Source organism: Xyrauchen texanus, chromosome 21 (genome assembly GCF_025860055.1).
Source record: "Xyrauchen texanus isolate HMW12.3.18 chromosome 21, RBS_HiC_50CHRs, whole genome shotgun sequence".
Taxonomy (NCBI): domain Eukaryota; kingdom Metazoa; phylum Chordata; class Actinopteri; order Cypriniformes; family Catostomidae; genus Xyrauchen; species Xyrauchen texanus.
In genome coordinates, this window is record NC_068296.1 from 27,644,896 (window position 1) to 27,661,539 (window position 16,644).

Genomic DNA, 16,644 nt, shown 5'->3' on the forward strand with positions numbered 1-16,644 from the left:
TCTAATCCATTTCTGTCTTCAAGTCTCAACTTAAAACTCATCTTTTCTCAGAGTACTGTATATCCAGTGCTGATTGCAATTGTTTTTTTTTCCTAACTGTGATTGTAACTTCAGTTCAAATTAATCTTGATTGTAAAGTGACCTTTACAAAAAAAGTTAAGGCACTATATAAATAAAACATATTATTATTATTGTCTGATGTAATTGACAGCAAACCTGGTACGTGAGGTTTGATGAGCTAGATTTGAATGTTTGGAAGCATAAGTGAGATTTAAGAGCAATGGTGGAGGGAACAGTTTCAGTGAAAAAAGTTGGTATCACACAGCTTCAGAAGAGTTGTAATATAGCACATAAGTCATAGAGAGTATTTTTATGGTACTATGCAATTTTGTTCTTTTTAGAGCCTGACAACCAATGGTCACTGTCTGCTTTAGTTGCGTGGAAAAGAATAGCCTGGTCATTCTGCTAAACCTCTCTTTTTGTGTTTCATTGAAGAAAATTCTTTGGGCTGTACATTTCCTCAGAGAGATGACAGCTCTCTAGACATTTCTTCCTAAGTATAAACTAATTGCTTACTTTTCTATACAGGTCTTAAAAAATAGTGGCCATAGTGGCCACGTGTTTAACATGGCAGGGTGCATGTTTCTGTGCCATCAGAAAAATTTACTTACCATTGATCCTGGAGATCTTCCATGTCTTCTCCAGGCCTGGCTGTTTGCCAAGCTCGAACTTGAAAGGATCTGTATTAGGAGGAATGTCCTTGTCTCGTCCACCGATCACCACTACGCTCATGTCTTTAGCGTCCTCACACATGCGCACCACTGAGGGGAAGATGAAGGGGGCGTTGTCGTTCTCATCCTCCAAAGTGATTACCAGTGTACCTGTACCTGTGGCGGGTGGACTGCCTGGTGGGACAGAAGATACTGCTGTTTGTAAAGTATTTCACATTGGTAATATCAATGAAAATGAGAGGAAATATGACAAGATGATTATTAATATCAGAGTGAGTATTTGCACCTACCACACAGCACGGCTATTTGCACTCAAATAGACTGGTGGAAACACAGAAATGTAAATGTAGTATGTAAAGATGTGTGGAAGACTCAGGTTCAATTCCCCCTTTTGTCCCAATAATAAATAAACATTTATATAAAGGTTGATTGCCTCACAGTGATTTGGTCACTTTACATTCAGGGAATTGAGAGAAAGGTTTTATCTGGGTAAAATTAACCATGGTTTTACAATAGTAAAATTGCCATAGTTTTAATGCAATAACCATGGTGTAACTACAGTAATATGGTGTTAATATAGTTGCCATGTTTAATTGGTTAAGTGGTTACTATGATTTTAATACAAAATAGCATGGTGATACTACAGTGCCTGGCCAAAAAAAGTTGCCACTTGTATTTAAATAAGCAGATACTTAAAAGCCTATGATTGGATCATTATTGCAGTGATTAATATGTTTCAGCTAGCAACAATTATTTTAACCCTAACTGATGCAGTGTGTAGCTTCTCATTTCTTAAACAACCATGTTGGTAGATGTATCCCGTCATGGAAAAGATGTTACTGCATTTCAAAAGGGGCAAATTATTGGCCTGCATCGAGCAAACAACTAAGCAGATTTCTAAAATCATTGGAATTGTGTTAAGAACTGTCCAAATCATTATTAAAACCTGGAAGGATAGTGGTGAACCATCAGCTTCATGGAAGAAATGTGGTTGGAAATAAATCTTGAATGATCATGATCAGATATCACTAAAACACTCACATCATAAAAAAATCGACAGTAGAACTCACAGCTATGTTTAATAGTGAAAGTAAGAGCATTTTTCACATGCACAATGCAACGAGAACTTACATTCTATCAGGAAGACTCGCAGACTTTAATTAAATTTAAGATGACATTTATTTGATAAATATAAAACAGAAAAGTAATATCTCTTTGGCGTAGGCCCTGTCTGGCGGTCCGAAGAAGTTGTACTCGGAACAGTCATATCCTGCCGGAGATAGGAGGCAGGGGTGAGGAGCCTACCCCCCGTGCAGGATGGGACTCAACTGGTGGTGGTGGGGTGGTGGAGGTTGCCATGTTAGCACATTGGAACAGCAATGTGATAGATTGTGAGCAGACTTATAAAGCAATGGCTTACATGTGATTGGCTAGGAATTACCCAGCTAATGGTGTGATGATGTACAGCTGCTGGTCTTCCCGCTAGAACTACGCTGCACTTACATGAATTGGGACTAAACAGTTGTGTGACCACAAGAAAGACACTTGTTAGTGAGGCTAATTGGGGAAAAAAAAATACAATTTGATAGGGAGCATAAAAATTGGACCGTGGAGAAATGTAAAAAGGTAATGTGGTCTGATGAGTCCACTGTACAAGCCTCTGGAGGTAGTGTTATGATCTGGGGTTGCTTCAGTTGGTGTATGTTTACTGTAGTAAAACCCTGTTAAATTTTAGAGGTATAGTTGGTTTAGGGTGTCTGTGGGACTCTAAATAAACATTATAAACAAACTGAAGTGATGCTCCTATACTGTATGTTATTATGTAATTAGGAGTGCAAATATAATCTAACACTATTTTAACCAAAAATATGTTTTTTGTAGCTATTTAGACTTTAATTTGTCTTTTACAGTTTTTCTCAATTGCTAAGACACTATAATCAATTCCATGAGCCAAATACCCTAAATCATACTGTCATTTTCCAAAAAAATACTAATTTCTAAAAATTATAAACACTATTCCTATCTTTCATACAAGTTGATCTGTTAAAACTTTTTCTTTTTCAAATCTCTTACACAAATTCAGCATTTTACACCATGTGAGCATGTAGATGTAAAAGCCCTGACAATGTCATCACAACATTATCACTCAATTCTCACCACGTGAACAAGATTAAACAAAATTGTTCACAGGTGGAGTTTGAAGAGGAAAAGCTCTCCGAGATTATTTGTTTCAGCAAGAACAGTCAAGCTACATTGCAATTTTGGACAATGTCAGTTTCCATCGCACTGCTGTAGTGCGTCAGTGGTTCACTGCCAAGCCCAGATTTTCAAATCTATTTCCTGTTCCATAGAGGAGTTCTTCTTGGCATGGCGGTGGAAAGTATATGCTAGAAGTTCTTACCAGCGAGAAAACCTATTACTGTAGAGCATGAGCAATAGAGCATGTTTTTAATGACATTGCTTTAGACTCTTTTCAGGGGTGGAAAAGGCATACCAGCGGTTGCTTTCCCCATTGCCTGGCCCGGGTAACATTGTATTTGATGTTGATGAGGGTCTTTGGTCTGACCCTGCCCAACGGCAAGATGCTCAGAAACAATAAATGTGAATTTCTTTACAATATATCAACTGAATATCTGTTTCTGTACAAAAACAAAAATATAAGCTAAAATAAATACAATCAAATCCTCCATCATAAAAAAGGGAAATGTACTGTACCTTTACTGTACAATCTGTAATCAGGAATATTGAAGTTTACAACATTTATGTTTTGCTCAAAATGTATTATAATAATCATTTAATTTACTGAAAATATTGTTATTGTACTGATTTTAAAATATCTGTACATGTAATGAATGTTCAGTGTATCTGTGAATTTGATGGTTTTGTGAGCCTTTTGAAGGGAATGTTTTAATTAGTTTAAAGATAAAAAAAAAAAATATTTTTTCATTTTGGTTTAAAAGTTTGAGGTTTCAACAGTTAAGTTTGTAGTTTTGTGGTTATAGTTTGAGAAGTGTGTTATAGGTTTCAGGACATGTGTCTTAGCAATTGATAAAAACTGTAAAATACACATTAAAACTACTGTCAGGACAAGACTTGGGATGTTTCATGATAATTTTTGTACATTTGACATTTACCAATTAACAGTGACAACAGTGAATTGCTTTATGTTAAACAGGTAGTCCCAAAACTCACAGCACTGGTTGAGTCAGAGGTTGATGTGTTGGACCACTCAAACAGAGTACTGTTTTGAAAGTGCAACAGAGCTTCAATGTTTGTACTTCATGAAATCAACATAAGAATGCAACTTGCAGTTTTTCTGCACATTAAACTTGAAAGGACTGACGGCTTGGTGACATCAGTAAAAAGTCATTACAGATGCAGAGCAAGATAATATATTGATGAAAAATTACGAAGACAAACATTTTACCACAGTTGCAATAATGTGTGTGGTTGTAAGAATGTGCATGATTTCTTGTTGACTTTAAAGTCCTGTGTTTCCTGTCAGCTGTGGTTAATTGATGCTTTCTGGGTTTTTAGGTTAACTCAATGACTCAGGGGAACTGTGCTTAACTGGACATTCTGCTATAATTGTGATACTGTTAAGAAATGCAGGTTAAAGAGTTCTAGAAAGCAGCATCAAAGGTCAAAAAGCTCGGGCAAGATGCATCAGGGACACAGAAAACGAGACACTGGTAAACTTTTAAATAAAAGACATTGTAACTGTATTGTAAAATGTAAATCCCCAAAATGTTGATAAAGACATTGCCTACAATGTCAGTTTACTAAGGAACACACATGCACATTAGCTGTGCCAGACTGATATATATTTCTTTTTTTGGGCCATAATCTGAGCTAAAGAATCAAAACATTTTATACCATTGTTTAAAAATTGTATTGCATTCCCTCTCAGTAATATAAAAAAGTGTATATTAACTATATTATTTATAGATGGGGTTTATTGGTATTTATGTTGGTGTCAACCTTAGCGTAATGATTACCTTGTCTTGTTTCACCGTTGCCCTTTGTTTATCATTATTTGTCACTTTTGTAATTCCTTAGTTTTCACTTTTGTCCCTTGTGTAGCTCCATAGTCTCCCTGTTAGCGTTCGTGTTCTCCGTTCATTGTTTTCACCTGCCCTCTTTAATTTGCCATTGGTTTCTGTTCATCACCTTGTTACCTTGTTTGAGTTCTGTTTGTTCATTGGCCCCTTTTTCCCTTGTTCATGTATTTAAACTCTGTCTGTTTGTTCAGTCTCTGTCGGTCGTTGTTTGTTTATGGATGTAATTGTTAGCCCCCTGTTTCCAGCCCGAGTTCCCTGTGTCTACTCTCTCGTTCTTGGTTCTTGTTCCCCTTGTTGATGTCCCCGTGTCCTCCCAAGGTTCTGTCTCTGTTTTCCCATTGTGGACCTTTCTTTTGTTCCCGTGTTTTGTTATTTTATTGTTTCAAAAAAGCAGCGTTTGGATCCTACCTTCTGTCTGCCTTCTCCTGATTACCCACATCGTGACAGTTAGTAGCAACTGAATGCTACACCACAGATATAGTAAAATGAAGATAAAAAAAAGAGAGTAAATAATACTAGTAACAGTAAATAGCAGAATAGGAGATACAGAGCTGAAGCAATGGGATGCCATCTGCGAATCTGTAAATTCAACAATAAGCACAGCTGTTGAATGGAGATCATCTGTTGCCTTTTTCAGAGTGTCTATTTACACTAGGTGCAAATAGCCCATCTTGTTGGCAGAGGCTATTTACACTAACTCTGCCCACCACTGCTCAGACCAAACTCAAGACAGATTTATTTAGGATCGACTGCTGGCATATATACAATTTTCATGATGGGGCAGGGACATTAAACTGGTTAATGGGTTAAACATTTAGTGGATTAAGAGATTGGATAACTATGTGACTATTTGCGCTCCAATAGTCTGGTGGAAAAACAGGATTTTACAAAAACTGTGCCCTCATGTGCAGCTGTAGTGGCTCTGGGTGTTACGACAGTATGTGCAGGGTCGGGAGGGTTACTTTTGAAATGTATTCCACGACAGATTACAGAATACATGCTGTAAAATGTAATTTGTAATGTATTCCATTAGATTATACAAGGTCAGTAACGTATTCTAAATACTTTGGATTACTTCAGCACTGGTAGATTTTTTCACATGTTTTGACAATAAAAACTCTGCCAGAACAGTAAGACAAAATACACATGTTAAAAATACATTCTCTGAAAAACCTAAATATCGTATGCAGTTTTGTTTCTAAAGCAAGGTCAATCAAACTGATCATGTTTTAAAGATTTTCTTTTTTTTTTTTTACAGGAAAACAATAAAAAAATTATTATCAAGAATATTATTCTTGCCCTAATATCAAATGTCTTAAAAGAAAAAAGAAATTATATTCCAATGAGAATTTTCTAGCTAAAAAAAATAATCGTGCTTGGTAACGTGCACATGTAAAATGGCTAGAAATAGCATTTTAGATTAGCGTAAAGCTGACAATTTACACAAGGGTTATTTCTATTTCTTCTGCTTCAAATATTCTTCTCTGTATGCTCGTATGAATCTTATGATCGTATGATCATAAGAAAGTGTTTCACCGCTGTTCAAATGTAATTTGGATCTCATTATTTATATGTATAAATGTTTTCCATCTGAAAGGACTAAATATTAAATAAAAAACAAATGAGAAAAAAATGCAAAGTAATCTCTTCAGTAATCAAAATACTCTTTGAAAGTAACTGTATTCTAATTACCAATAATTTTAATTGTAACTGTAGCAGAATACAGTTAATTATATTTTGTATTTTAAATACATATTCCTGTTACATGTATTCCATTACTCTCCAAACCTGGGTATGTGTATGTGTTGTCACGCTGGAGATCCGGGTTTGAATCCCAACCCTTGACATACTCTTAATATTTCGTATAATTCTACTTATAGTAATAAATAAATTAAATTCCTCACAGTAATTTGGTCACAGTGAAGAGAGTTGAGAGAAGGATTTGATCCAAATAAAATTAACCATAGTTTTACTGTAATTTTGTTTTGTTTACTGTGAGTAATATTGTAGAAACCATATGTTTTGGTGGAAACTATATAATTATGATGTACTAACCATGGTGTTACTACAGTAATATGTTGTTAATAGTAGTTAAGAGTAACTATGTTTAATTTTCTGGTTACAATGATTTTACTAGAAAAATACCATGATGATAATACGGTTACTGTAGTAAAACCATGGTTAATTTTTGTAAGGTAGGGTTAGGGGTTGGTGTAGATTGTCTGTGGGACTCAGGGGTGTAAGAGTATCTGTCAGTATTTGCACTTAGCGCAAAGATGATGCTTTTTTTTGTTTTTACACCTTGTGTAAATAGCATCTATTGCTATTTGCATTTAGTGCAAATAGCCTATGCCTTTCTTTTTTTGAGCAAAATTAAAGTTGATGTCAGTAATTTAATACATTTTAAAATGGTTTCTCATATCCCAGCTTAATATGCAGTGACAACCAAAAAAAAAAAACAAAGTGTAAGCACTGTGGCTCTATGGTGCTTCAAAAACATTGTCTGTTTGAGTATACCAACCAGCCTCACATATAGCAACTTTGGGGCAGAACTCTTTGCCAAATTTATTGTTACTCCCTCAGCAGTTGTATTTGAAACCCCATTACAGCTTGAATAGTTTGTTTTAAGCTAGTGTAATATAACAAATAATATTGTTGCAAATATACACATAAACAACTTAAATTATAACAAATGTTTGCAAGATTTACGGTGCTAAATATGGCAGAAACGTGTCATCACAGTCTATGAAAAGGGTCTGGTTGGAGGTTCGGAAATTACACAACTCAGCTTTTAATGTCTTTCAAAGGATTAATATTTCACACATTTTCCCTTTGCCCTCATAAAACACCCTCATTTAACATGAAAAACATTCAACAGACAAAAATAAATATACAAAACATTATGTGATGTCTGACTTGGAGCAACAAGAATTAATTTGATTTGAAAGAAAAGATGCTTCATTTTGTATCAGATTGCCATTTATGGAGTATTGCAGATATATTTTTTCAAGGCTTATTATATATACTGTTTCAAGGAGATTAGTAGTTATTGCAAGAGTGTATAATTATAAACAGTCCCGGAGGTCACTCATAATTAACATCCGATGACAGGATCAGTAATTACAGAATTAATTTGTTCTCATGTTGCCAGGAATGCTCAGGCCTCAAAGGGAGAAAGAAAAGGCATGGTGTCAACACAAGGGTGCAACTAATGTCTTGCAAGAAAAAAAAATACAAAATCAGGCTCGTTCCAACAGCGTGAATACAGTACCCCTGCAGAAAAGCATTTGGAGGTAAAAACAATTTAACCTTCAACATGTTGATTGATTTTGGTTTGATATTTTGTTTCCAATGGAATGAAGTAAAAAAAAAATTAAGTGTCTAAAAATTTGGTATTTGTCAAAACCTTAGTATAACAGTTTCATAGCAAATACTCCATTGTGGGATAACAGCTATCTAATGTATAAACAACGAACTGCTAAACAATTTAGATGTGGCTTGTGTGTGCATTTGTTACAACACAGGTGAGCAAACCTATGAATAGATGATGTCACTGGTCAAAGTTAAGTACTACATCGTTAAATATAGCTGGCTGCTGATCATGGTACATCAGGTGCTGAGAAGTTAACGGATGTAGATCTTCATTTCTACTCATGAGGTCAAGAACAAATCATGACCAACAGCTATTGACTGTGCTATGACCCAAAGAAACAGCTAAATACACAACATAAGTATTCAGTACACATGCATATTTAATGTACCAGACTTCTGCATGCACAGCGAAGTTTTTACATAAACACAAAACAGTACAGTAAATATTAAGAAAACTATACATTAACTATACAATATTGTGTCTCTCACATTTTTATTCAAGTAACAACCCCCCCCCCCAAAAAAGAAGAAGCAAATGCTTCCAACCTTTCAGAAATAAGCAATATGCCAGAAACTGTATTTCATTAAGATTAGCAAAGAAAATATTGCTAGCTCTCCACATGCTGTCCTCCCAATAATTTCTCTGAAATGCTAATTTTCCTGCTTAAGACTACAGACAGTTTCTAGCATTGCACAAGGGAAACAAGGAAATGAATTATTGTGCATATTGAGTCATCCTCCATTGTATCATCATCATGATCACGTTGGTCTCCTAACTCCTATGAGCTATGGGCTATAGTAGCATGTGCCTGCGTACGAAAATGGAGTGAGGATGGGAGTATAATAATGAAACGCACTTGTCTCTTGCCTTGCACTAGTCTATAACCCTGAACTACAGGCCGTTACCCCATTCCCTGCACTCTGAGTGCACTTACTTCCATTTTTCTGAACTTTTGTTTCCTGTTTACCTTACCACGACATATATCCAGCAGTGTTGGGGAAGCTAATTCAAAACTATAGCTTTTAATGCTACAAGCTACACATTATTAACAGCAATAGTTCAAATACAGTCAAGCAACCCTATGAAAAAAGTTACAAACAAAAACGTATTAACTACATTGGAGCTACTAAAGTGAGTAATATCATTAAAAATACAACTATCCAATGATATAATTTATAATAAATTTCAATATATTGATTATGGATCAGCACATTATTTTATCTATTTATTTTTGAGGAATCAATATATTCAAATTAGAAGTCTAATGTGCGTGCTTTCCAATTCACTCAGTAGACCTCTTTTTTTAAATGTCATAATAGCATTGAGAGACCACAAGAGGGTGACATAACATTTACTGAAGCTGGTCGATGTGACATTTAGTGGCCGATCCTGATATCCAGAGAGCAGGGTGGCCGATAGGCCGACACAATGCTGATGTATCACTGTCAAAATGTTAAATGAATGAGGAAACTCTTTAATCTCATCAACAAAAAGACATTTGCATAAGGTGCTACAGTGAAGCTTCTAAAAGGCAATGGCAAACACACAAATAGCTTAAGGTGTCTCCTCCAGTCACACACAGTCTTTGCGGATGCTGTTTCTCTCTTGAGCAATCTATGGCCGGGGCACCTTTTATTTCTCCTGTCTCTCACTTTGAACATAGAAACAGCAATTTCTAGTAATTAATCTCAGGTAAAAACCCTTAGCGCTTCCTCTCTCCTCCTCATACCCCCATTGCCCGATTTAGCCCAGGGAACTGTAGGCATGCCCACCCCCCTTTCTGGAGAGTAAGTCCATGACAGCAAATGCACTGCACCTTTTATCAATCTCTGCGGTTTTATCAATATGGGGCTGCATATGATCATGACCCAAGTGGAACCCCAGATACTGTACCTCCACCCACCCAATTGCGCAATTATTCAGGTTTGCTGTGAATCCTGCTTCTTGCAGTGACCTCAGAATGGCCCCCAGATGCTACTTGTGCTGCTGCCAATCATCACTATACATAATGATATCATCCAAAAAGTCAATGCGGTCTGAGGACCCTGCCCATATGACGCAGAGGTGTAGCCAGGCCCCCAAACAAACCAAACAGAAGGGTTACAAATTTGTGTAAGCAATTCATGGGACATCGGCGTTAAGGGGTCTGCAAATGTCCCTTTTTTTAAATTCAATGTCGAACAAAAGTGAGCTGTGCCCAACCGATTGAGCAGTTCAACAAAAAGAGGCATTGGATAAGCATCAAATTTCGACACCGCATTAACTTTTCTATAATCCACACAGAACCGGACTGAGCCATCACTCTTAGGTACCAGAATCACCGGGCTGGCCCACTCACTGTGGGATTCTTCTATTACCCCCATATTGAGCATGGCCTTTAATTCTTCCTGTATTACCTGTTTCTTGTGTTCAACTACTTACCACTACACCCGGGGTTGTCTCGATGTGGTTTTTTATGAGATTAGTGCGGCCGTGGAGAGGCAAGAACACAAAGAAATGATTTTGCAACCTGGCAACCTCTGTGCATTGTGATGAGGAGAGGTGATCTATACAAGAGAGTGATTGGCTTTCAGATTCACCTCCAGTCTAAGCTCCTTCTCCTTATCCTGAACTACCATTGCCAAGGATATGGGTACTGCCTCTCTCCATGGTTTTAGTAGGTTGAAATGGTAAATCTGACGTGCCCCACCCTCGCCGTGTGACCTCAAAGGGCCCTTGCCCCTTTGTGAGTAATTTTGAACTCAATGTGGGCAGTAACATAAGTACTTTATCTCCCTGTGCAAATACCCATAGCTGAGCTTGCCTGTTAAACAGCCGGGACTGACATTCTTGTGTCTGTAGCAAATTCTCCTGTGTTTGATGCCCCAGTGTGTGGAGTTTTGCTCTCAAGAACGGATTGAATATCATTTTTGCTCTGTAAAGGTCCCTCCTCCCAATTTTCTTTAATGACGTCTAACACGACATGGGGCTCACACCCATACAGCAATTAAAATGGGGAAAATCTTATGGAGGCTTGTGGGATCTCCCGTACAGCAAAAAGGGATTTGAGCATCTTCATGCACAAATTAAGAATCATATTCTTTAAAGTCTAATTATATAGCTCAACCAAACCATCTGTTTATGGGTGGTACACACTTCTGAATCTGAATCAATTTAAAATTAAATAATTCATACAGCTTGCGTAGTGTACGTGACATAAAATAGTGCCCTGATCAGTGAGGATTTCTTTTGGAATCCCCATTCGGGATATCATTTTGAAGAGTGCCTCTGCAACACTACGTGCTGAGATGTTGCGCAGTGGCACTGCTACTGAACATCACGTTGCATAATCCACCAGGACTAACGCAAAGCGTTGCCTACGTGTGGTCCATTCTAATGGCCCGACATGGACCATGGCAATTCATTCAAAAGGAACCTCGATCAACGGAATGGGGTGCAATGGCACATTTGGTGCGGCTGGCGGATTCACCAACTGACATTCAAGGCATGCCGCCCACCACCAATGAACATCCCAGCGAATGTCCGTCCAATAGAAATGGGCCATGAGACAGTGTTTTCCCCCGTCCCAAGTGACTTGCTATCGGATTATGATGAGCCGCCTGGAATAACATTTTCCGACGGCTTTAGTATCAACAACTGTGTTGTATTTTAATTTGTCCAAGAGTCCTGTTTCACTATATACAACCAAACTTTTATAATTGAAAAATATGAATATGTGATTGTGATGCCCGGCTGAAGACGTTGACCACCAATCACTATCACTTAAACACAGGCTTAAGGGTTTTGTCTCACGACTTCTCTAGAGGGAAATCCCTACCAGAAATTCCATAAAGGTGGGTTACCTCCCCTTCCCCAGCTTCAGCCTGACGTGGAGCATCCGCAGACGGCCCAGGCCACGCCTCCCCAGCCAGCTCTTCTCACATCCCACATGGATTCACTTTCTCGTAGGACACATCCACACACAACCCCTTCAATAGTGATCGAAATGCTGGCAAATTAGTTCCCAAAATTAGAGGATGTGTCAGGTGAGGACTAACCACCACATTAATATTTTTATATTTTCTCAATAATATATGCTTTTGTTCCTGGAACATTACTGTGACATCACTACAGGCTAACTATGAATATACCCATGCACAGACCTCACCCTCACCCGATTATTTGCCTACAATGCTCCGTAATGAAACAAAGCATTGATGAATGCAAGTTTGATTACAACCTGAATCCACTAAGAATTGGTATGTAACCCCCTTAATACTCACAGGTATTTGGTACGTCCCTGCTCAGTCAGAGATGGTCTGCGGTATGTCAGGGATCTTGATCATGGCCCCCACCTGATCACAGACATGACGCAGCTCCACGCAACTCTAGCAGACCGGCCCAAACCTCCTGTCCACACTTGTGGCAGTGGACTCCTTCATCTGAGAGAGGGGAGAGATGGGGTTTGTGGAGCAGGGAACCCCCATGTCTTGGGAGCTGGTCTTGGAGGAATGTTCCCCCATTTTTGGGGAAATTGAACTGGACAGAAGGAGGGAGGGGGGAGATAGAACAGGGGAGGAGACATTAGTGGGAGAAAGGGTGTGGGGCATGCCGGCCCCCAGATATGCTGCCAGATGGTCTTTTGCTATTCGGCAACCGGGAGACAAACTGCTCCAGTACCACCAGGTTGATGACGTCATTGCATCGGTGTCCTCCTTAGACAGCACACACCACTGATAGGCATCACAGAGCTGCTGGGCAAAGACAAAAGGGCGGCTGACATCACTCAGCGTCAAGGAACAGAAGCACTGGCTGTGTTCTTCTGGGCTGCAGACGACCTATTGCAAGATGGACTTTTTCAGCACCGAGTAGTCCAGGAGGTTGGAGACCAGAACCACGATCACACCATGGTTTAGGCTTCTCCGTTCAGCAGCAGTAGGATATGCACCAGCCACTTCAGAGCTTCGGTGGTGTGCTCAAAGAGCTAAAGGTATGACTCCAGATCATCTAGAGGACCCATCTTAGTGAGCATCACGTGGGGATGTGCTGCTGCTGGGGATGCGGCTGCCACCTCCTCCTGGGGTACTTAGCTCCGCTGCACTCCTCCTCCTGGGCCCGAAGGAGCACCTCAAAATGCTATTGCTGCTCTCTCCGAAGATCCTGAAGGGCCTGATGGATTCTGGAAAAGGGCCGGAAGACTTCCTCCAGCAATGACTCCTCCATGACAGAGTATCCTTCTTCCTTGATTCCTGGGTTTTGGCACCAGTGTCACAAGGTTCAATAAATTAGGAAGTGTGAGACGGCGTTTCCAACTCAGGTATGTCAATCATCAACAAAACCATGTTCGCATAAGGCACAATGGTGAAGCTTCAAAACGGCAATGGCTAACACACAAATAGCTTCAGGTGTCTCCCCCAGTCACACACACACACATACACACATACACACTCTTTGCGGCATCTGTTTCTCTCTCGAGCACTCTATGGAATGGCACATTTTATCTTCCCCCGCTCTCACTGCGAGCATAGAAACAAAAATTACCAGCAGCTCTTCCCAGGTGAAAACCCTTACCACTTCCTTTTTCCCCAGATGAACGCTCGACCACCCCCTCACCTCCACAATCACACAGTTTAATATAGTAAATAACATAATTATAAAATTGCTAAAACAGAGACAACTGAGACTTGTCCTCCGCCACCCGGATTGAGGTGAGTAACTGCGCCACCACGTGGACCTACTAAGTAGTGGGAATTGGGCATTCCAAAGTGGGGAGAAATGGGAAGAATATGTTACTGCACTTAAAGAATATATTGTAACACTGTGACAGGAAAATGTATGTAGTATAGAGGAAGCTACAGTCAATCTACATCAAAATTATGTACTCACAGTGTGCTACTGCTTCAGATGTGTATTAACAACACAATTTTGTTATTCACGTAAAATAACAGTATTTAATAGCATTGCTTTAATTGGAAATTAAAATGTAAAAGTCTACATAATATAATTAATACCTCTAAAAAACAAAGCTTATTGATTTTTACATAATAAATGAACTTCAAAACACAAATGCAAAACACTCTTCAGGCTAAATCTCAGGCTAAATCTCAAACCTTCCAATAAGCCATACTCTCAAGATCTCTCTTCTTGTGTAATGGGACTCAGAGAAGACATATATGCACAATGCAATGCAAATTCACACACACACACACACACACACACACACACACACACACACACACACACACACACACACACACACACACACACACACACACACACACACACACACACACACACACACACACACACACACACTCTGGCTGCCGTACATGGTTAGAAAGCATTAAAGTTGTTTGTCTTCACTGAGACACTAAAAGAGATATTCCCTAGCCTGATGGTCTTTATCATCTTCATCATCATCATAATTATCCACTGTAGCGCTAAAAACTCACTCATCCTCTAACTCACATTGAAAACCTATTAAACATGTTTAGATGCACCATAAAGTGTGCTGGAAATCAGCGGGAGTGTTTCACATTGCAGTTTATCATCTAATAAAACTCATCTTAGAAACTGGCGATCCCTATTCAGGGTAAATGCAGAGTTTTTTAAATAAAATTTAATACTTTTTAAGACCTTTTTCAAGACCTGAACAAATAAAATTAAAACCATATCCTCATACCAAAACAAACCCACACAATCTAAAAATAAATCATGTATCACAGACTCTTTCTTAAACAGGCAGGGACACACATTCAACATGGCCTAAACATTGTTTATCAGTAAAACAGGGTAGAATATATGCAAGTTTAAAAGACTAAATATGTGTTTTTCCCACATTGTATTTATCCCTTTAAAATAGATTTTTTTTGTATTATAAAAGTAAATCTACCAAAAGTTTTTAAAATTGGTAGCATATATTAAATGTTCTACCAAAAGTTTTTAAAATTGGTAGCATATATTAAATGTTCTTAGTCTTTCCTTCCTATGATGGGGCGGGCCAGGCAGAGGACACAAGGTGTAACATTCGCTTACAGGAATTATGTTAATTATGGGGAGTGATACAGCTGCACCTGTGAGAGCACAGGGAGAGAGCACAGAGAGAAAGGAGAGAGAAGGATGTGTAAGATGGAGGATGTGAGGAGAGAGCTGCTTTCCATTTATATATTTTTTATTTTTTTTTATTTTGTATAACTGAGTTGGTTGTTATACACTTCCCCTCTTGCCTTCATGTATTTCATTAAATAAAGGATGAAATGCTAACTCTTGTTTGTCTCGTGTGTCTCCTTCTCAAGTGGATTATATCTATTTTTCCTCTTTGAGACAACTATATCATCTAACTTCTGTTACAAAGGGTCCAAGGGGGGGTTTGATTCACAATGTGGAGCTTTAACGTTTAAAAGCTGAAATACTCTGGGGACTCTTATTTTGAAATGTGTGCGATTCACTGTTTTCCGCTGCTCATTCAAACAAATAAGGGAAACATAATGTGCAAACCTACAATAATCTATAAAGTATTACAATATAAATAATTAAAAGTAAACATTGTCATAATTCATCAACACTATATTGACATCAACAGATGATCATTAGTGATCGCTTGTAATACATTTCTGATATGGCTTAATAATTGTGAACTGCTCTGCAATAGCTGAAAAAACTCACAAGCCTTCACATGCTTGGAGAAAATACAGCAGTGCCGCATTTTAACTCTGAAGGATGCAGCGCTTGCATTTATTTAATTAAACAGTATTCTTTTGAAGTTTGATAATCACATTAGGTCATATCATGATTCCTGTCTTTTCCCTCACAAATGTAAGATCTTTTTAAATAAAAAGACTTTTGTTGTATCATTTAAAATATTTAAGACTTTTATGACCTTAAATTTACAGACTGCAAAAGTATATGCCGCGTTAGTTTAACATGCAGGACTGATGTAAAAGTTATTTATGAGACATAGATTAAAAGGTCATATTGTTTGCATAAATATGTCTATTACATATGCAGAAAGAACTGGGGTGTCTTGTTTCCTTTCCATAATGAGAATTGTTTACTTCTCCTTTCATATCATAAAATGATATATAAGGTCTCTTCTTGTCTGACTTTTTTAAATGTTTTTCTTTATTTTATTTTATTTGATCCCCTTTTCTCCCAATTTGGAGTGCCCAATTCCCACTACTTAATAGGTCCTCGTGGTGGCGTGGTTACCTCAATCCGGGTGGCGGAGGACTAGTCTCAGTTGCCTCCGCTTCTGAGACAGTCAATCTGCGAATCTTATCACATGGCTCGCTGTGCATGACACCGCAGAGACTCAAAGCATAGGGAGGCTCATGTTACTCTCTGTGATCTATGTGCAAATTACCATGCACCCCATTGAGAGCGAGAACCCCTAATCGAGACCACAAGGAGGTTACCCTATGTGACTCTACCCTCCCTAGCAACTGAGCCAATTTGGTTGCTTAGGAGATGGAGTCACTCAGCACCCTTGATTCTAACTTGC

General features: G+C 38.4%; 1 protein-coding gene across 1 annotated transcript in view; it reads right to left on the reverse strand.

The window, feature by feature from the left end:
- LOC127661937 (cadherin-13-like) overlaps positions 1–16,644 on the reverse strand; it is a 562,582-nt gene that overhangs the window by 22,629 nt on the left and 523,309 nt on the right. The window contains exon 12 of the mRNA XM_052152905.1: positions 672–905. Coding sequence (XP_052008865.1) covers positions 672–905 — 234 coding nt within the window. The remainder of the gene's footprint in view (positions 1–671; positions 906–16,644) is intronic.